The sequence below is a fragment of the Aotus nancymaae genome, unplaced genomic scaffold (genome assembly GCF_030222135.1).
Source record: "Aotus nancymaae isolate 86718 unplaced genomic scaffold, 86718_ANA_hifiasm-v0.15.2.pri h1tg000072l, whole genome shotgun sequence".
Lineage (NCBI taxonomy): Eukaryota > Metazoa > Chordata > Mammalia > Primates > Aotidae > Aotus > Aotus nancymaae.
In genome coordinates, this window is record NW_026988487.1 from 2,485,209 (window position 1) to 2,507,098 (window position 21,890).

A 21,890-nucleotide genomic window follows, 5' to 3' on the forward strand; every position below is an offset into this window, starting at 1 on the left:
TGTCTTTTCAACTGATGTGATTTAATCCTAAAGTTAAGGATAATCGCCCAGCAAGTAAGGGTATCTGGGTGTTAATCTCAGCAGTTCTTAATTAGGCGCATTCGCAAGTGGAGGCGAAACTTTAGAGCAGTTTTTCTCGTTGCGCTCCAGCCACGTGGAACATTAGGACTCGCACTGACGCGGTCAGGCTGAGGGCGCAATTTCAAAGTTTCTGTTCGCGCGTCCCTAGGGCACCTGGGGTTTGAACCGTTGTCCCACAACGTGCCAGTCCGCTTCCCTCCCCGCTCGGCCAAAATACTCCTCCTAAGAAACTCCCCGTGTAAATAAATAAAAAAAACAACCCAGGCTCCGGGCGCCGCGCCTCCTGTCCTGGGGCTGGGGCTGGGGCTGGAGCGTGCTTTCCCCGGACCCAATCTGGCCTCACCTCGCCGACCCCGCCAGCCTGCTGCCTTTCCGACTTCCTAGCCCCTGGAGGAGCGGAGGACGAGAAAATATCCCCGGGAGCAGAAACGACTGGAACGCGAGGTACGCGGAAGCCCTCGCGGCGCCGCTCGTGGGGCCCGGGCCCAGAGCCCAGTCGGGCAAACCCCGACACCGCCGCCGCTTTGGAAAGGCCGCCCAGCGTCCTCCTGGCTTGAGGAGACTCGCGGCCGCCTAAAGCAGCCAGCAGGTCCCATGGTGTAATGGTTAGCACTCTGGACTTTGAATCCAGCGATCCGAGTTCAAATCTCGGTGGGACCTCACTTGAACCTTTTGGTCCTACAATTCCTGTTTTGCGGATCGCTTCCGGCAGCGGCCACCTCGGGCTGTGTGGGTGGCCCCATTGACCTGCTGGACTGCAGCTTAGGGTCCCGCCCCCTCTCTCAAGATGTTTTCATTTCAGAGCCGTCCTAGGCGTGTCGATGCGCACGCGCGAGAGTCGGGCAGAAAAATAAATGTGTTGATGGGAGATTGAACGTGACTTTATCCTGGAGGGAAACTTCCGAAAGAACCCGAAGGGTGCTGCTTCGGGCGGGGCATAGCTAGCTCGGCTGGTCTAGGAGGTCCCTGGTTGCCGAAGGTGCCGGCATGTTTCTTATTGGCTTCTGAGCGAGGGCGATACGTTACTGCTCCCTGAGCCGCCAGTGAAGTAGCTCGACTGAACCAAGGGGCGGGGAAACGGCGCCCGCGGGACTCCAATTGGTCAGGAACAACAACGAGGCTGCGGTCCCCAGAGGGGTGTGTGTTTGGGGGTCTGGCATCCACCCTCGAGTGTTTGTCTTGGTTGTCCGGTGCTCAGTGAGGCCAGCTGTGTCTGTTAGTCAGAAAACAGCCCCTTTAGGGCGGATGCGGTGGCTCACGCCTGTAATCCCGGCACTTTGGGAGGCCGAGGCGGGCGGGTCAACTGAGGTCAGGAATTGGAGACTAACCTGGCCAACATGGTGAAACCCAGTGTCTACTAAAAATACAAAAATTGGCCGGGCGTGGTGGCGCGCGCCTGTAATCCGAGCTACTGGGGATGCTGAGGCAGGAGAATCGCTTGAATCCGGGAAGTGGAGGTTGCAGTGAGCCGAGATCGCGCCAATGCACTCCAGCCTGGGCGACAGAGCGAGACTCCACCTCAAAAAAAAGAAAAAGAAAAAAGAAAAGAAAGAGGAGGAGGAGGGGGGAGGAGGAGGAGAAAACAGTTCCTTGACTAAGGGACCGGTTCTTCAGCCCGCCAGGACGTCTAAGGGAGTCCTCAACCTGACCCAGCGCGTCTCTTTGGGCCAATCTGTCCCGGATCCGTGTTTAGCGTGCTGAGCAGGTGCACGTGCTTTGCGGGAAAGGGCGTACCTTTAGGATTGTAAGAGAGAGAGAGAGATGTGCGTGAAGCGGCTTCTTTGGATCAGCATCTGGGTTTTGAGAGGTGCCTGTCCCTCTAGGATAAGTGACAAGGGACCCCGCTGACGCATTTATGATCTCCCTACAGGGTGATTGGCACTGTGGTTATATGTTCCCGCCCCCTGGGAGGATGCTATGGAAACAGAGAGGATCCTCGTGCTGCTCTCCCACCTCTCCCCTGAGCATCCGTCTTCCCCAACCCACCCCACAAGCTCCCTAAACGGTTGAATGGATCTGCGTGTATGAGCAATCCCAGCCTCAAAAATACCTAGCCATCAGAGGTGGAAGGATTTGCTCTACCAGAACTAAAGCTTATTATCAACTGCAAGCTATAGACATTGAGGTAGTTAGGGCTGGGAGCGGTGGCTCACGCCTGTAATCCCAGCACTGGCACTTTGGGAGGCCGAGACCGGCGGATCACCTGAGGACAGGAGTTCGAGACCAGCGTGGCCAACATGGCCAAACCGGTCTCTACTAAAAATACAAAAATTAGCCGGGCGTGGTGGCACATGCCTGTAATCCCAGCTACTCGGGAGGCTGAGGACCGGCCTGGGAGACATGAGCAAAACTCTGTCAAAAAAAAAAAAGGAAAGAAAAGAAAGAAAGAAAGAAAATTGAGGTAGTTGGGTACTGGTGCAAGAATAGGAAAACATGCCAACCAGACAGAGTAGGGAACCCAGATTCATCCCCACACGTATCTGGACAGTTGATTTATGACAAAGGTGGCACAACAGAGGAGTGGGGAAAAGAGCTTTCTTTTCCTTCCATCCTTTCATTCTTTCTGTTTTCTCTTCCTCCTGTCCTCCTCCTCCTCCCTCTCTTCTTCACCTCCTCCTCTTCCCTCTTCCCCCTCTCCTCCTCCTCCTCCTCCTCCTCCTCCTTTTTTTTCCCTTCTCTTTGACAGGGTCTTGCTCTGTCACCCAGGCTGGAGTGCAGTGGCACAGTCACAACTCACTGCAGCCTCGAACTCCTGCACTCAAATGATCCTCCCACCTTAGCCTCCTGAGTAGCTGGGACTACAGGCTTACACCACCAAACCCAGCTAGGACCTACTTTTTGTTAAATTATTCTGGGGCAATTGAGTGTCCATATGGAAAAATATGAAATCGAATTCCTCCCTAACTTACATTAAACAGAGCAATAAATTCCATGTGAATTGTAGAATTCAATGTGAAGAAAAACCAATAAAGCTTCTGGAAGACAACATAGAAAAATATCTTCATGACTTCATAGGAAGGAAAGTCTTCCCCAAAAAGACACAAAAGGTTCTAAAAATTTTGTATACTTCACCATATTAATGTGATATTATATGTTCTTCTTGTCAAAAGACCCCAATAATAAAGTGACAAGGTCAGTCACAGAATAAGAAAAAATATTTGACTTTTTTTTTTCCCCCTGACAGACTCTCATGTTGTCTCCCAGGCTTAAGTGCAGTGGCCTGATCTCAGCTCACTGCAGCCTCAACCTCCCAGGTTCAAGCAATCCTCCTGCCTCAGTCCCCCAAGTAGCTGGGACTACAGGCATGGGCCACCATGCCTGGTTAATTTTTGTATCTTTTTTTTAAATTATTTTTATTTTAGACAGGGTTTTGCTCTTGTTGCCCAGGCTGGAGTACAGTGGTGTGATCTAGGCTCACTGCAACTTCTGCCTCCCGGGTTCAAGCGATTCCCCTGCCTCAGCCTCCCGAGTAGCTGGGATTACAGGCCTCCAGCTAATTTTTGTATTTTTAGTAGAGACAGGTTTCGGCATGTTGGCCAGGCTGGTCTTGAACGCCTGACCTCAGGTGATCCACCCACCTTGGCCTCCCAAAGTGCTGGGGTTACTGGCACGAGCCACTGCACCTAGTTTAATTTTTGTATCTTTAGTAGAGATGGGGTTTCACCATGTTGCCCGGACTGGTCTTGAACTCCTAAGCTCAAGCAATCTGTCTACCTCAGCCTCCCAAAGTGCTGGGATTACAGGTGAGACCTACCTCGCCCAGCCAGGAAATGATATTTGTAATGCATAACTGACAAATAAATATAGATTACAATAGAGAAATACAGCTGGGAGTGTTGGCTCACACCTATAATCCCAATACTTTGGGAGGCTGAGGCGGTCTTTGCTTGATCCCAGGAGTTTGAGACCAGCCTGAGCAATATGACAAAACCCCGTCTCTACTAAAAATACACAAATTGACTGAGTATGATGGTGCACACCTGTAATCCCAGCTATTCAGGAGGCTGAGGCAAGAGAATCACTTGAACCTGGGAGGTGGAGATTGCTGTGAGTGGAAATCACTCCATTGTACTCCAGCCTGGTCAGCAAGAGCAAAACTCCATCTCAAAAAAATAAAAAAAAATTTAAAAAAAGGGTTGTGGGCATTGGCTCAAGCCTGTAATCCCAGCACTTTGGGAGGCCGAGGCAGGCGGATCACCTCAGATCAGGAGTTCGAGACCAGCCTGACCAACATGGAGAAACCCCTGCCTCTACTAAAATATGAAATTAGCTGGGCATGGTGGCACACATCTGTAATTCCAGAAACTTGGGAGGCTGAGGCAAGAGAATCGCTTGAACCCGGGAGGCAGAGGTTGTGGTGAGCTGAGATCACGCCATTGCACTCCAGCCTGGTCAACAAGATGGAAACTCCATCTCACAAAAATAAAGAAAAGAAAAAAGAAATAAAAGAAAAGACAGCCTAATAGAAAAATAACAAAAGGCTTGAACAGGCACTTCACTGAAATAGGAAACTGGTAATAACTGACAGACATATGAAAAGATGCAAGAGATAATTAGTCATCATGCAAATGCACATTAAAAACTCAATCAGATACCACTACACACTCACCAGAATGCCAATGCTGATGTTAAGAATGTGGAATAGGCTGGGCGTGGTGGCTCACGCCTGAATCCCAGCACTTTGGGAGGCCGAGGCAGGTGGATCATGAGGTCAAGAGATCGAGACCATCCTGGTCAACATGGTGAAACCCCATCTCTACTAAAAAGTACAAAAATTAGCTGGATGTGGTGACGTGTGCCTGTAGTCCCAGCTACTTGGGAGGCTGAGGCAGGAGCATTGCTCGAACCTGGGAGATGGAGGTTGCAGTGGGCCGAGCTCACCACTGCACTCCAGCCTGGCGCCTGGCAACAGAGCAAGACTGTCTCAAAAAAAAAAAGAAAAGAAAAGAAAAAGAAAAGTTTGTCCACCAAGGGGAAGTCAGGATAACAATTCTGTACTTTGGGCCAGTCAAACCACATTTGGAGGATTGAGATCAATTCTAGTTATCACACAGACATTGGTAAATTTAATCTGGCCACTAACTGGCTGGGTAATTTGGGTAAGTGATTTAAGTGGTCTGAGCCTCATATGTATAAGATAATAATAATAGTACCTTTTGCATAGCAGTGTTGTGAGAATTAGTAAAATAGAAATAAAAACTCCTTATATCTACATCTGATCCATAATATAATCAAGAATAGTAACTGCTAGAGAAACAACTAGAATAGTGAAGTCTATGGAAGCTCAGATACTTGAGAAACACAAATACTTATACCAGGAGGAAAATGAAACTCAGAGGGCACAAGATAACTTTCTTAATATGGGAACTAGAAAAGTTCCTCTTCAAAGTTTCCTTTCTTGTTAAAGAACAATAATAAATGTTAGAAATAATAGTCTCAGCCGGGCTCAGTGGCTCACGCCTATAATCTCAGCACTTTGGGAGGCCGAGGCAGGTGGATCACGAGGTCAGGAGTTTGAGACCAGCCTGGCCAACATGGTAAAAGCCCATCTCTACTAAAAATACAAAAATTAGCTGGGCATGGTGGCGCATGCCTGTAATCCCAGCTACTCGGGAGGCTGAGGCAGGAGAATTGCTTGAACTGGGACCCAAAAGGCGGATGTTGCAGTGAGCCGAGATCGTGCCACTGCACTCCAGCCTGGGCGACAGAGCAAGACTCCATTTCAAAAAAAATAAATAGGCCAGGCGCGGTGGCTCATGCCTGTAATCCTAGCACTTTGGGAGGCCGAGGTGGGTGGATCACCTGAGGTCAGGAGTTCAAGACCAGCCTGGCCATCATGGTGAAACCCCATCTTTAAAAAAATAAATAAATAAATAATAGTCTCTTTTAAATACTTTCTTCAAAGGCTTCTTGCTAGTAGCTCTTTGTTAAACTCTATCCTATGTAGCTGTTAGACATGCTCACAGGCACATAGTACGTTCTATGTCCTTGTACTTTAACCAAGATATCTGTGCTGGTCATGCTCACAGGCATGTCCCAGCTCACAGCCTATGCCTCTTCTTTATTTGGACTTCCTTTTTGTTCTCCATTGCTTTTACCTGCTTAGAAAAGTTTTAAGTTGTTAGCCAATCAAATTTTACTTTTAGATTGTGAGATCTCTGGCTCCAGCCAGCGGAGATCAGACACAGCAGTAAGGGCGACCCCAAATGCGTAAGGGATAAATATGTCTGCTTTTCCTTTGTTCGTTGTACTCTTGTGGCAAGATAGCTAATGAGAGCACCCTTTCTGCAGAAAGTAAAGACTGCCTCACTGAGAGATCCTTTGTCTCAGTGCTGATTTTTCTTCGTGGCACCAAACATCTGTTCCAACATTAATTTATTTGCCTATTTTTTCCTAGTCTGGATTACAACAGAGGCAGAGAATGAGAACTCATGGGTGGAAGTTAGGGGGGCAAAGAGGATGAACTTTCTAACAACTTGAGCTGTCCATTGGCAGAAAATCACGCAGGGGTGATTTTCCCGATCCCTGCACAGACCAAATCAATTCACCAAGACCTCAGCATTACATTAAAGAAAGAGTTCAATTGACATGAGTTCATTTCCCTACCACGTGGGAGATGAAGATATTACTCAAACTGGTCTTCCTGAAGGCTCAGAAGTTGGGGCTAGGGAATGGGCGTGGCTGACTGGTTAGGGATTAAATCATAGGGTGTGGAAATGGTCCTTCTGTGCTGAATCTGCCTCTGGGTGGGGCCACAGGCTCAGCTGAGTCATGCATCACTGATCTAGATGGGGTCTGTCAGTTGCCAGAATGCATCTCAAAAGACCAAGCCTAGTTTTTACAATAGTGATGTTAATCTATGGGGTCAAATCACAAATCTTGTGACATCTGGCCACATGACCCCTGAGCAGTAAAGGATTATAGAAACTACACCTACATTTTTGGTCCCTGAACAAGGAGGAGGTTAGTTTTAGGGAGGGACTATTATCACCCTTGCTTTTAAATTAAACTACAAACCAAATTCCTCCCTTGTTTAGCTTGCCCTATGCTAGGGAATAAGCCGAAGACAGCCAGTCTGTGAGGCTAGAAGCAAGATGGAGTTGGCCATGTCAGATTTCTCTCACTGTCAGAATCTTTGCAGAGGTGGTTTCAACAGGCTTGAGAAATGCTGAGCTGCTGGAGCCTGAAGTCTTCCAGGGAGGCTCAAAGCTCCTTGTCAGTTGGGAGTGTAGGAAGATTTCTGCACTCAGATGGAGACCAGGCTCCACAAAAGGTACCCTGCCTTCAGGTGTGATTCAGCTGTGAATCCTCATTCCCAGTTTAGGACTTTACTCACCATGAGCTTTTTCATTATTTCTCTTATGACTTTCACCATTTTTTGTTTGTTTGTACTAAGACCCTCAGTAAGATATCTATTTTTCTTTTTTGTTTTAGATGGAGTCTTGCTTTGTCACCCAGGCTGGAATGCAGTGGCACAATCTCAGCTCACTGCAACTTCCGCCTCCCAGGTTCAAGTGATTCCCCTACCTCAACCTCCCAAGAAGCTGGGACTACAGGCACGTGCCACCACGCCCAGCTAACTTTTGTATTTTTAGTAGAGACAGGGTTTCGCTGTGTTAGCCAGGATAGTCTTGATCTCCTGACCTCGTGATCTGCCCACTATGGCCTCCCAAAGTCCTGAGATTACAGGCATGAGCCACTGTGCCAGCCAATATCTATTTTTCATCAGAAACCAGGGCACACATATACACATGCACAAAACTGAAATAAAGGTTTAAGAAATAATATCTGAGTTGCAGTCGTGTTCTCCGAGTTCTTGTCTCTCTGCCAGCGCCGCCCGGATGGCCTCCCAAAACCGCGACCCAGCCGCCACTAGCATCGCTGCCGCCCGTAAAGGAGCTGAGCCGAGCGGGGGCGCCGCTCGGGGCCCCGTGGGCAAAAGGCTACAGCAGGAGCTGATGACCCTAATGATGTCTGGCGATAAAGGGATTTCTGCCTTCCCTGAATCAGACAACCTTTTCAAATGGGTAGGGACCATCCATGGAGCAGCTGGAACAGTATATGAAGACCTGAGGTATAAGCTCTCGCTAGAGTTCCCCAGTGGCTACCCTTACAATGCGCCCACAGTGAAGTTCCTCACACCCTGCTACCACCCCAGTGTGGACACCCAGGGTAACATATGCCTGGACATACTGAAGGACAAGTGGTCTGCCCTGTATGACGTCAGGACCATTCTGCTCTCCATCCAGAGCCTGCTAGGAGAACCCAACATCGATAGTCCCTTGAACACGCATGCTGCCGAGCTCTGGAAAAACCCCACAGCTTTTAAGAAGTACCTGCAAGAAACCTACTCAAAGCAGGTCACCAGCCAGGAGCCCTGACCCAGGCTGCCCCGCCTGTCCTTGTGTCATCTTTTTCATTTTTCCTTAGATGGTCTGTCTTTTTTGTGATTTCTGTGTAGGACTCTGTATCTTGAGCTGTGGTATTATTTTTGTTTTGTTTTGTCTTTTAAATTAAGCCTTGGTTGAGCCCTTGTGATGTAAATTAAATAAATGCATTTTGGTCATTTAAAAAAAAAAAAGAAAGAAAGAAATAATATCTACTCCACTCCCACCACTTCACTTGATTAACCTTTTAAAAACAAACAAAAAAAATAGTAAATTAAACAAAAATAGCATTTGGCCAGGCATGGTGGCTCATACCTATCATCTCAGCACTTTAGGGGAGCCTAGGTGGGAGGATCACTTGAGCCCAGGAATTTGCGACCAGCCTGGGCAATGTAGTGAGACCTCATCTTTACAAAAAATTTAAAAATTAACTGAGCTTAGTGTCACGTGTTCCTGTAGTCCCAGTGACTCAGGAGACTGAAGGAAGAGGATCACTGGGCCCCGCATGTTGAAGCTGCAGTAAGCTGTGATCAGTTGGCCACTATACTCCAACCTGGGTGACACAGCAAGACCCTGTCCTGAAACTAAATACACTAAAAACATCTTTACCCTTACACATGCGAAAGTACACTCTGATTTTTTTTCTTTTCTTTCCTTTTTTTTTTTTGAGACAGGGTCTCACTCTGTTGCCCAAGCTGGAATGTAGTGTTGTGATTAAACAATCCTCCCACCTCATCCTCTCCAGGAGCTGGGACTATAGGTGAGCACCACCATACCTGGCTAAATTTTGTATTTTTACAAAAATTTCACTGTGTTGGCCAGGCTGGTCTCGAACTCCTGACCTCAGGTGATCTGCCCATCTCGGTCTCCCAAAGTGTTGGGATTACAGGCATGAGCCACCACACTCAGCCTCTGACATTTTCTATGTATTTTATGTTCTTGAAACTGATCACAGTCTACTAACTTGATTCTAGAACCCACAGTTGGTAAAACACCTGGGCGCTCACTACCATCCTAGCTAGCCTTCTCCTCCTAGCTCCAACTTCTCCAAGACCTCCTCCACATTTCCTTCTCTTTCTATGCCCAGTAGCGTAGGGAGAACGTCTCTCTCCTCACAGCAGTCTGAAAGCCTCTTCCAGTGTTTTTATTCTGCTGAAGGGGCCTAGAGGGAAGGCATTTTCTGGAAGGGAGTATCTGTAGTATGTTGTCCCTGGTCAGAGTCACTGGCAGAGGGCAGAGCACTGGCATCCGGGACTAGCCTGGCCACTTGGGCTGCTTGGTCCCAGGGTTGTCCATTCACCCTCTTCTTTGTTTATTCATTTGGATGTGATGTAATGTGTGTGCAGCACTTATCACACTGCCTAGCACACAGTAAGCCTATACATTATTATTATTATTATTATTATTATTATTATTATTATTATTAGAGACGGAGTCTCCCTCTGTCGCCAGGCTGGAGTGCAGTGCTGTGATATCTTGGCTCACTGCAATCTCCGCCTCCCAGGTTCAAATGATTCTCCTGCCTCAGTCTCCCGAATAGCTGGGCCCGCAGGTCTGGACCACAGGCGTGCACCACCACACCTGGCTAATTTTTTGTATTTTAGTAGAGACAGGTTTCACCATGTTGGCCAGGATGCTCTCAATCTCCTGCCCTCGTGATCCGCCTGCCTCAGCCTCCCAAAGTACTGGGATTACAGGCATGAGCCACTGTCCCCAGGAGTTTAAGACCAGCCTGGCCAATATGGTGAAACCCCATCACTATTAAAAATACAAAAATTAACTGGGTGTGGTGGTGCATGCCTGTAATCCCAGCTACTTGGGAGGCTGAGGCAGGAGAATCGCTTGAACCTGGGAAGTGGAGGTTGCAGTGAACCAAGATTGTGCCACTGCACTCCAGCCTGGGTGACAGAGTGAGACACTGTCTCGAAAAAAATAAAGCCGGGCATGGTGGCTCATGCCTATAATCCCAGCACTTTGGGAGGCTGAGGCAGGCGGATCACCTGAGGTAATGAGTTCAAGACCAGCCTAACCAACATGGAGAAACCCCGTCTCTACTAAAAATAGAAAATTAGCTGGGTGTGGTGGCGGCGCATGCCTGTAATCCTAGCTACTTGGGAGGCTGAGGCAGGAGAATCGCTTGAACCTGGGAGGCGGAGTTGCGGTGGCCCAAGATTGCACCACTGCCCTCCAGCCTGGGCAACAAGAGGGAAACTCCGTCTCCAAAAACAAACAAACAAACAAACAAACAAAATAAATAAATAAATAAAATAAAGACTTGCTCTCTGCCTTCAAGGAGCTTGAAATCTTGACCAATAAATCAGCCTAAAGTACGGTGTAAAATGAAAAGCAAGGCTCAGGCGTATATGTGGACGAAATGTACGTGAAATCCAACCAGGTAAGGTAAAAAAAGAAATCCAGACAAAAGCTCAGAATAGCATGGGAGTGCTACCGTTTGTGTAAAAAGAGGAGAACATTTATATGTATTGGCTTGTGTGTGCATAAAATATCTCTGCAAGGCTGCATGAGAAACTGGAAACATTAATTTCTCCAGGAATGAAACCAGGGAGAGAAAAGGAGGTTCACTGTTCACCGTATACCCTTTTCCACCTCTTGAATTTTTGAACCCCCTAATTTTTAATTACCTCTTCATTCAGTCACAAAGTCTCTAGGGACTCAAGGAGCCAGAGGAAGCTTAAAGTGATATTTAAACCTACTTGTGACTCACTCACTCGCCAGATTAGCTAGATGAAGAAGCCGTAGCAGGCTGGGGGTGTTTCACGCCCTGCATGAACTGGTCAAGGAATTGAAGAAGCTTCATATCGAAGCGTGGAGCCCAGGGCGCCAGGGTAGGGGTTCAGGGTGAGTAGGAGGCAGAGCTAAGGCCCCAGAGGTAATGAGGGCCCCTCATGCAGGAGGGCCTTGGTGGTCCTGTTGCCCAGGAGTGAAGAAGGGCATTAAGCTAGGGAGCTACAGAAAACCCGCTAGCAGCAGAGGGCAGAGTGGACCGCAGCAGGGCTAGGAAGGCGGGGAGTTCCACAGGAGGCTGTGGAATCATCAGGGCAAAAGGTGACTGGGCTTTAACTGAGGACCAGGCAGAGGGAGTAAAGCGATAAACAGATGAACGTGTGAGAGCTTTAGAAGGTGGCTCCACCAGGAATTAGCTTGGTTAGGAATTAGCGTGATTAGATGGGCTGCGGGGCTGAGCAGGGGAGCGGCAGGACGGTGCACGGTTCTTCTTCCTTCTCTCCTCTCCCGGCTTCCCTGGTGCCTGCTTCCTCAGCCCTGATGCCACAGGCGATGAGTCACCCACCTCTCCCATTTCCGTGGTCTGGTAGAGAATAAGAAAATCAGACGGGCCAAGGAGGCATTGAGTAACTACTCCAAAGTCGCCTCCCTGCCCCTCTCCTGCCCCAGCTTCTACAGAAATGAGGGAGGAGGGAGAGGAGGGCAGGGAGCAAGCTCTTTCTGGTGCTTAATTCAAACCCCACCTGCAACTCTGCCCTTGCATGAACGTCCTGCCTCCTCCGTCCGACCAGGGCCTCTGTCTCCCTACACAGGACCAGCCGTGGGATGTGTGGAGCCCAGTGTAAAATGAAAATGTGGAGCCCTTGTTCAAAAATTATTACGAATTTCAAGATGGGACAGCGGAGTGTTAAACCCAGCATGCGCCCTTCTAAGTAGGGGACCCTGTGTGACAGCAGAGATCGAATGCCCATAAAGCTAGTTCTGTCCTCCAGGCCTCAAGGTCAAGTAGGAAATTGGGTGGGGCTGGGAGGCAAGAGGCTGTGACTTACTTTTCCAGGGATGCTGAGGTCATGGTGTGGTAATCCCTATCCCCACCTCACTCCTTGCTGGCTTCATGGGTAAGATCCGGAAGGCCCAAGGGTGGGAGGGGCTGGGCTGCCTGACCCACTAGGAAGGATTTCAAGCTGCCGTCAGCTCCAGGAGCTGAGGCCACATTAGCCAGTCAGCTGTTCCCCCTCCCTGCCTTCTAAGGCTGAGGAATCCCATCCTGGGAGTCTTTGGTGCAGTATGGAAGGAGGGTGATATAGAATTTGAAACTTGAGAATGATTCAGTTCCACGTTACTTGACCAGGAAATCAAGGAGTTCAAGAGTATTCCCTCCCGCTTACTCCCTTTTCCTGGCTTGGCATCCTTTTATTGCAATTATGTGGTTTCTGCTGGCGGCCTCGCTCCTCTGACCCTCTGCACTTGGTCCTCTTCACACCGGTCTTCCCTCACCCTAGCCTGAGTTCCTGGAGTTCCTCCAAGCTCTATTCTTGGCCCTCCTTCTCTCAATCCACACAGTTCTCTTGGTCAATCTCACCCACTTTTGTTGTGTCTGCTGCTACCTCTCAGTGATCCCCCACAGGGGTGCAAAGTGGGGAGAAGCCTATGGAGTCACGTGGAATCACCTGGTGGGGAGGGCTTTCCAACTGGTGACACCACCATTCACCCAGTCATCCACAGAGGAAACTGCAAGTCATCGTTGAGAATTTCTTCTCCAGCCTTCCAACATTCAATCAATGTCTAGGTCCTGAAAATTCTACTTCTTCACTACCTCTCCAGTTCATCTCCTCTCCGTTCTTACCCATCCTCCCCAATTCAGTTCCTAATCACGTCAAGTGGCTGGATCGTAGTGATTCTCCTTTCTCTGGAAACTGACCTTCTGAGAGTGGCCCTGAAAGTCAGCAGAGAAAGGAATTTCTTCCTGTCCGATTCTTGGGAAGCAATTCAGGTTTGAGTCAGATGATCAAGATCTTGGAGCATTGCCAGGCGTGGTGGCTCACGCCTGTAACCCCAGCACTTTGGGAGGCCGAGGTGGGCGGATCACCTGAGATCAGGAGTTCAAGACCAGCCTGACTGACATGGTGAAACCCCATCTCTAAAAAAATAAATAAATAAATAAGTGTAAAAAAAGAAAAAGATCTTGGAGCATAAGTGAATTGAAGACATGGAGATCTGGGGAGAGCTTTGTGGCTGGACCTCTTTGGGTGAGCCTGGAAACTGAAAATACATGTCACAAACAGGTTTACCAGAAGGCTCCCTGCAGAAGGGGATCTTCACAAGCCATAGACGAGATGACCAAGGGGCTGTCTGGGGCTCATGAAACAAAGCAGTCAGAGAAGCAGGAATAGAGGCTCTGCCTGGGTGGAACAGCATGGACTTCCCTTCATCAAGGCCAGCGTAGCTCCACTACCGCCCAATGAGCTGGCAACAGTGAAACCCTGAGCCCCTCATACGGTACCAGACCTCAGTGCAACCATCCAGTTTTCTGGTGGCAGTAACTGTCCTCACTGGAATAGGTACTTATTCAGGAATTGAGTTTGCATTCCCTGCCAACACCACCATCTATGGACTCATGGTGTCCTAGACCAGGCTAACTCCAACCAAGAAGCTCTTCCCAGCAAAAGAAGTAAGGCATTAAATGTAATGTGGGTCTTGGAACAGAAACATGGCGTTAGTGAAAAAGCTAGGAAAATCCAAATAAAGTCTGGAGTTCAGTTAGCGGTGTTATGCCAATGTTAATTTTTTAATTTTAAAAGGAACATGGTTAGGAAGATGTTAACATTAGGAGAAGCTGGGTTAAGGGTCTATGAGAACTCTCTGTACTAACTTTGCAACTCCTCTGTAAATCTAAAATTCTTCAAAATAAAACTACTGAAGAAACAAAAAGAAACAAGCCTGGGGCTAATGTCAACAGGATTTGCTGATCTCACCACGTGTCTGTTACCTAGAAGCAACTGGCTTTACAGAGTGACAGGCTGGCCTAGTAAAGACCTAGGGTGGTGCCAGGTAGCTGGACACCACTTTGCAAAGACTAAGTGCTGTCAAAAAGGTTGCTGGCTGTGCTAGGAATGGAACCAGAAACAATTCACTGTGTTTTCCCTTCATGGCTAAACAACTTAAGGATCTATAGGCTAGAGGGGGGAAAGGATGGTTCAGATGGCATCAGTGACCCACTCTCAGAATGATCATTCTTTTTTTTTTTTTTTTTTTTTTTTTCCCGAGACGGAGTTTCGCTCTTGATACCCAGGCTGGAGCGCAATGGCGCGATCTTGGCTCACCGCAACCTCCGCCTCCTGGGTTCAGGCAATTCTCCTGCCTCAGCCTCCTGAGTAGCTGGGATTACAGGCACGCGCCACCGTGCCCAGCTAATTTTTTGTATTAGTAGAGACGGGGTTTCACCATGTTGACCAGGATGGTCTCGATCTCTTGACCTCGTGATCCACCCGCCTCGGCCTCCCAAAGTGCTGGGATTACAGGCTTGAGCCACCGCGCCCGGCCAGAATGATCATTCTTGATTGATCTGATTGATAGTGTGAAGGTCTGGGCATGCAAGAAAGGAATGCTGCCACAGGGCGCAATGTCATAATCCCTTTAGAAGCTGAGATTTCTACCCTGCCATTTGAAGCTCCCTATGGCATTAGGAAAAGATAGAAAAGGGGGTCAGAGCGTCAGGGTGATGACCAACCTTGAGACTCAGGGAGTCCTGTGATTGTTGCCACACCTCAGGGCAGCCAGGAAAGGCACAGGAGGAACCAGAGAACACCTGGGTCACATTCCCCTGCGGAACAGTGGGCTAAGAAACTGCTACTCTTAGCCAGGCGTGGTGGCTCACACCTGTAATCCTAGCACTTTGGGAGGCTGAGGTGGACAGATTACAAGGTCAGGTGTTCGAGACCAGCCTGGCCAACATGGTGAAACCCCATCTCTACTAAAAACACAAAAAAATTAGCTAGGCATGATGGCTCATGCCTGTAATCCCAGCTACTTAGGAGGCTGAGGCAGGAGAGTTACCTGAAGGAGGTGGAGGTTGCAGTGAGCTGAGATCGTGCCATTGCACTCCAGCCTGGGTGACAGAGCAAGACTCCATCTCAAAAAGAAAGAAAAGGAAGAAAGAAAGAAAAAGAAAGAAAGAAAGAAAGGAAAGAAGAAAGAGAAAGAAAGAAGAAAGAAAGAAAGAAAAAAGAAAAGAAAAGAAAAACTGCTATTCTAATCAGAGACCCACCAAGGGTTCAAGAGCCTCAGGAACAGAGGTTAGAGTCACTGCTCTGGACCCAGAACCCCAACCAGTGAAAGTCTGCCTGAAGACAGGAGAATACGGGGCAGGTAGGTGGAAGAAGGAAGCTGTAGCCACATGGCCGACGGCCGCATGCCTGGTGCTCCCATCTTTTTTTTCCTTTCTTACTTCTGGAGCCCTATGGAATATTTACCTTTCCCCGTTTTTTGAAGAAAGAATTACTGTCTTTAAATGTTTTCTCTTTCTCATTCCTCATCTTTCCTTCTCTTGAGCAGAGTATAGGGAGAGTGGTTGAATTGAGGCTAGCTTTGCAGAATGGTGAGATGGAGTCAGGATGGGACTGGGAATTGGAGAGATCCTGGATTTTGACTGCAGAGGCCCTGTGACCTCACCCTCAGCATTTGGGCTGTGACCTCCTAGGGAGGGGAGGCTGCAGCTGTAGTATGCAGGATGACTGTATTAGATGAGCTTTGTTTTCAGAGACCTGCTTTCATTTCTACCTAGTAAACCCTACAAGCCAGAAACTTGGATGCCATCCTTGACAACTCATTCTCCTTCACTCATAACTCAAAGAAATGTCAAGATCTGAAAACTTTCTTTCCCAAAGAACTCACCAACTTGCCTACTGCCCCCCAGACTCATGGCCACTGCCCTAATTCAGGCCTTCCTCGCTTCACCCCTGATGGAACAATCACCTCCTTAATTGCTTCTCTGCCTTCACTCTCCCCCTGTTCAATACTGTTTTTTGTTTTGTTTTGTTTTTTGTTTTTTTGAGACAGTCTCGCTCTATTGCCAGGCTGGAGTGCAGTGGCGGGATCCCAGCTCACTGCAACTGCCATTTTCTGGTTTCAGGCAATTCCCCTGCCTCAGCCTCCTGAGTAGCTGGGACTACAGGCACGCACCACCACGCCCCGCTAAGTTTTTGTACTTTTAGTAGAGACAGGGTTTCACCATGTTGACCAGGATGGCCTTGATCTCTTGACCTCGTGATCCACCCACTTTGGCCTCCCAAAGTGCTGGGATTACAGGTGTGAGCCACTGCGCCCAGCCCCCTGTTCAATGTTGTAAAAAGCAAATTTTCAGCCAGGCTTGGTGGCTCACGCGTATAATCCCAGCACTTTGGGAGACCAAGGCAGGAGGATCACTTGAGGCCAGGAGTTTGAGACCAGCCTGTGTGATATAGTGATATCCTGTCTCTACAAAAAAAGTTAAGGCTGGGCATGATGGCTCATGCCTGTAATTCCAGCACTTTGGGAGGCCGAGGCGGGTGGATCATGAGGTCAGGAGATCGAGACCATCCTGGCCACGGTGAAACCCCATCTCTACTAAAATACAAAAAACTAGTCAGGCGTGGTGGTGCACGCCTGTAGTCCCAGCTACTCAGGAGACTGAGGCAGGGGAATCACTTGAATCTGGGAGACAGAGGTTGCAGTGAGCCGAGATCGTGCCACTGCACTCCAGCCTGGAGAAAGAGCAAGACTCTGTCTCAAAAAAAATTTGTTTTAAATGAGCCAAGTGTGGTAGTGTACACCTGTAGTCCCAGCTACTCGGGAGGCTGAGGTGGGAGGCTTGCTTGAGCCCAGGAAGCAGAGGCTGTGGTGAGCCACAATCACGCCACTGCACTCCAACCTGGGCGACAGAGCAAGACCCTGTCACCCACCCCCCAAAAAAGAAAATTTCCTTCTAACATTACCAAGTCACTCCTAGCAAATAAGTTTGTTTAGTTTAGCAAGCAAGACCCCTCTGGTCACCTCCAAGCCCTCTCTAGCAGCAGATCCTAAGGATCCAGCCCTCTTGAAATTCCCGCTCCAACCTGATTGGAGCTCCCATCCAAACCATGGTCCTTTCTCATATCTATGCCTCTGTTTATACTGGCTCATCAACCAGAAGTGCCATCCATCCACCCATTGACAACTTAACCCTATAGAACTCAACTCCAGATATCACCTCCTTCTAAAGGCCTTTCCTGTCTTCCTTCCCAGAACTCAACGCACCTCTTCAGCAGGCTTAGGTAGCCTGCTGGGATTCCATCAGATCCTATGGGATTCCATCAGATCCCTCGCAGACCTCCCCGACGTCGCACTGAGCGCCTTGTATCATGAGTGCTGGTTTGTCTGCGGCTCCGTCAGACAGTCCTTTCCTTGCTGGCAAGGCCCAGGAATCAGTGTCATCCATCACTGCATCCCCCAGTCTTTAGCAGGAGCCAGGCTCCCTTCTGCTAATCAGAATCTGCTCAAATACCATCCTAGGCTTCCTATTGCCCTTAGGATGAAGAAGAAAGTTCCTAACTGAGCTCACAGAAAGGTCCTTCAAGACTTGACCCCAATCTCCCTCTCTAGCCTCGTGCTTTTCCAGCCCCCATTCTGCGCTCCTCCGCGGCATTTACTCTGACCTTGCTCACGGCCCTGAATGTCTCTCTGCTGTGTGTTCCTACACCACCCTTGACTCTCCCCATTGTAGCGTTTATGGACTTAATTGTAAATCTTTTCATGTCTTCTCCACTAAATTCCATGGAGATGGGAGCCACGTTCGTCTTGCTCACTCTTCCATCCATAGCGCCCAGCAGTAACAGGCTACTCAACAATATTAAACAAAACGTGAAATCATAACTCACAAACTCTTGTTGTCACCAGGCCATCTGGGGTGATCTAAATGATTAGGAACAGGACCACAGGGTAGGACATGAGATGGGGGGACGGGACCCCCCAACCCTGGCCCCCAGCCCAAACTACTCTGTCGTGGAAATGCTTTTTTCCTAGGGAGAGAGTGGAGGGAAAAGACAGAGGGGCTCTAAGGAGGTGTAAGTACTTCCCAAGGACTGCCCTCTGAGGTCTCGGGGTATCACAGGCTCCTCACACCCCGCCACCCATGGGGCCAACCACTCAGCCAGTCACACTGTCCTCAGAGTTCCCAGAAAGGTCAGCAGAGACCCAGCAGGTGGGGAAAATCATGGGAGAAAAGAGTTGAAGGTGGGAGTGGGGAATGATTCACAGTGCATTTGTTCAGGGGTCTTTACTCATTCTGCGATGAAGAGAAGGTGACAGTTTACTGGCTCCCTGGGGGTCTAGGAGACTTGGTCTTGGCTGAATGGGGACAGACACTCAGGGCAGGGCTCCATGCCATCAGCTTATCAGACAGCCGCCTTTCTCTTTAAAGGGATTCTTGTCTTCAGGGATGCCTTTGATAAAAGGGTCGTTTCCTGCTTGGGCCTCCACATACTCCTTGATTTCCTTTCCCGCTTTGGAAACCTGTGAGAACACAGAAAATGTTTATGGTGCTTGTTACTTTCTCTGAATCCATGATTTGGTCAGCTGGGAAAACAGGCTTCCAGGAAGGCTGGAGACAGAGGCCGAAGAGGAGATTCAGGGGACAGACAGGTGTTCAGAGTGTGGATTCCTGGACCTGACTCACAACACTGACCTTGACCTTTGTGGGCTGCTTGGCCAGGACCAGCCCAGACAAGGGGCTGGATGTGCTGAGCTCTCTAAGGCCCTGAGGCTCTCTCCTGTGCTTAGGGAAGCTGGCACCTTCACGGAGTCAACCCCAGCCTTTCTCTGCATCCTCCTCCATCCCAGAGGCACCTCCTGCTGCTTCTGCGGCCCTGGAACAGTCCCACCACCCTTTCTGGTCACTTCCTCCTTCCCAGGACTCATCAGGAACAGGAAGGGAAGAGCAAGGACCTGGCGAGGAGGCTCACCGGAATTCTTGTGTTTTTCACTTCCTTCTTTAGCTGCTCGACCTCCATCTTCAACAGGTCCTTCTCGCTGAGATCCTGGGCCATCCTGCACTAGACAGACCCAATCCCAGAAAGGATTCAGCAGCCAGGATCGTAAATCCCATCAGCTCTTCCAGCTCCCTCCACACCTCAACTTCTAGCCTCCTCCCTGCCATATCCCTCAGTTCAGGCCCCTCATTATTTAACAGATATTCACTCCATCTCTGTACACCCTGTGTCTTCATTAGTCTGGGCTCAGGAGGGGAGGAAGCTCCCAGTCTGATGGGGGAGGCACAATTTTTGCCGTTGGATTATCTGTCTGTGGAGGAAATTTAAATTGTCTGTCTTCAGAGACCTCTGTCTGTCTACAGAGGAGGAAGAAAAAGGATGGGGCACCTTCCTTTCGGTGAGGAAGATCTGGAAAGCAATGTTATTGTTTCATATAGTGACTCAGGGAGTTTTTCTCTTTTTCTCCAGGTCCAGCAGGGGAGAGCATACAATAATGGTCAGGAGAAGGAGGTCTTGGCTGGGCGCGATGAGTCACCCCTATAATCCCAGCACTTTGGAAGGCCAAGGTGGGAGGATCGCTTGAGCCCAGGAGTTCAAGATCTGCCTGGCCAACATGGTGAAACCTCATCTTTACAAAAGATACAAAAATAAGTTGGGCGTGGTGGTGAGTGCCTGTAATCCCAGCTACTCGAGAGGCTGAGGTACGAGAATTGCTTGAACCCAAAGGTTGCAGTGAGATGAGCTCATGCCACCGCACTTTAGCTTGAGTGACAGAGCTAGACTCTATCAAAAAGTTAAAAAAAAAAAATGCCGGGCTCAGTGGCTCACGCTTGTAATCTCAGCACTTTGGGAGGCCAAGATAGGTGGATCCTGTCTATAGAGGAAATTTAAATTATCTGTCTTCAGAGACACCCTGAGGTCAGGGGTTCCTGACCAACCTGGCCAACATGGTAAAACCCCATCTCTGCTAAAAATACAAAAATTAGGCAGGGATGGTGGCTCATGCCTGTAGTCCCAGCTACTTAGGAGGCTGATGCAGGACAATCGATTGAACCTGGGAGGGGGAGGTTGCAGTGAGCCAAGATCGCGACACTGCACTCTAGCCTGGGTGACAAGAGTGAGACTCATCTCAAAAAAAAAAAAAAGAGAGAGAGAGACAAGGGGATCTAGAGCTTGCCAGACTCCAACTCTGATCCCAGCTCTGTTGCTTCCCACCTTAATGTGGCCTTAGGGAAGTCACTCAGCCTCCTTGAGTATTAGTTTTCCCAGCTGCAAGACGGGTATTAAAAAACCTACCACATACAATTATTGTAGGTCCTAAGAAAATAATGCATATAAAATATTATACTACCTGGCACATAATGAACACTTAATACATTTATTATTGTCACTAATAATGCTGTTGTCATTATGATCACTGCAGGGTTATCAGGAAGGCCTGCCTGGTGCCTAAGCTCTAAGAGTAGATCCCAGCCCAGTGCAACCTCAGCCCCTCTCACCTGCCACAGAAGAGCACGCTCTCCAAGTTGCTTGTCCTGAACTCAGGTAAGATAGTGTTTGAGCCTCCTAGTTATTCATCAGCTGAAAATCTTCAGATAAAGCAGATGGCCTGGAAACCAAAATCTCTGATGCCTAAGCTGATCATAAGCTCAAAGTTCTAAGCCCATCACCCGGCTGAGCCTTCAAGCCCTCACTGCCGCAGAGCAGAGAGGACATTCTCCCCACAAAAACAACTAGAAAACAGAAACCACCTTCTCACCAGGTGCCCTGCATTAGCCTCACTCTTTTGGTGACCTCACTAGCTTAGAGCCCCCAGCGCTTCTATTTCCCCGCCTCCCACCCCGCAGCCTCACCCGCCCCTCTTCGCCTGCTTTCTCCTCCTTCCCTCCCCACCTCTGAGCATGCGCTGAGGCTGCCCTTCCTCCTGCGGCAAGTCCTAGACCGGCCCCTAACCTCCCTAACCAAGACGCCCGATGTGCCCATTGGACCCCCACAGTTTCACCTTACCAGGTTCTCCTAGCTCACTCTTCATCCACTTATTCAATGAAAACGTCCTTGCTCACCACGCTGTGCCACTTAGTACTCAGGGAGAGGTCACCTCTAACGCCTGTGTTCAAGCTTCTTTGCTGCCACGCCTCCCTCTGAGCCCTGAGTGTGGGTTCCCCAGCACAGGGCCCGCATCCTGGTTTTTTTCTTGCTCTCCCCTCAGGAACACCCAAGGGCTATGCCATTTACACTTTGTGCTCCTGCTCTGTGTTTGAGCCTCCTTGTTTTTGACACTGCTCTTTGACACCTGCCCAGTGACAAAGGATCCAATGGAGGAGCAGAATTAAGGGACCAACATGGTCAGTGGGAGGTCCTCTTATTCTCCTGTCTCTAGGATGACAGGCTTGATGGTGGGAGGGGCAGAGAAAAGGGTGGCCATCCTAACTCCCCTGCTCCAGAACCCAGTCCCACTCACAGCTGGGAGCACTAAGAATTTGACATCAGGACAGGATCCTGGAGGTCGTCTGGTCCAAGTGCCCTGTTAATGCATGAACTACAGCCCATACCTCCTAGGCAGGCTCACTGCTGTGTCCACCGCTGCTTCCCAAAACCAACAAGTTGATCTGGAATTTGAACCTGGTGCTTCTCAAATCCAAGTCCTTCCTGTTGTCTAATCTGAGTTCCTCAT

At 49.1% G+C, this 21,890-nt stretch overlaps 2 protein-coding genes, 1 long non-coding RNA gene and 1 other non-coding gene across 5 annotated transcripts; 3 read left to right on the plus strand and 1 right to left on the minus strand.

The window, feature by feature from the left end:
- Positions 1 to 213: 213 nt before the first annotated feature.
- LOC135270961 (uncharacterized) lies at positions 214 to 20,791 on the plus strand. The gene is made up of 3 exons (XR_010339116.1): positions 214 to 525; positions 19,685 to 19,880; positions 20,640 to 20,791. It is a non-coding gene; the product is annotated as an uncharacterized LOC135270961 (long non-coding RNA).
- On the plus strand, positions 670 to 741 carry TRNAQ-UUG (transfer RNA glutamine (anticodon UUG)). The gene has a single exon. It is a non-coding gene; the product is annotated as a tRNA-Gln (tRNA).
- On the plus strand, positions 7,923 to 8,656 carry LOC135270941 (ubiquitin-conjugating enzyme E2 C-like). The gene has a single exon (XM_064367435.1). The coding sequence runs from the start codon at positions 7,923 to 7,925 to the stop codon at positions 8,460 to 8,462; it is 540 nt and encodes a 179-aa protein (XP_064223505.1). The 3' UTR covers positions 8,463 to 8,656.
- On the minus strand, positions 18,096 to 21,055 carry GNGT2 (G protein subunit gamma transducin 2). 2 transcript variants are annotated; one of them, XM_012451820.2, is made up of 3 exons: positions 20,716 to 21,055; positions 19,190 to 19,274; positions 18,096 to 18,740 (listed from the first exon to the last, which is right to left on the minus strand). In XM_012451820.2, the coding sequence occupies exons 2-3, from the start codon at positions 19,271 to 19,273 to the stop codon at positions 18,615 to 18,617; spliced, it is 210 nt and encodes a 69-aa protein (XP_012307243.1). In that variant the 5' UTR covers position 19,274; positions 20,716 to 21,055; the 3' UTR covers positions 18,096 to 18,614. The 2 variants fall into 2 exon arrangements, with proteins under 2 accessions (XP_012307243.1, XP_012307241.1); XM_012451818.2 differs by having other exon boundaries at positions 19,190 to 19,279; positions 20,716 to 21,053.
- Between the last annotated feature and the right edge of the window lie 835 nt (positions 21,056 to 21,890).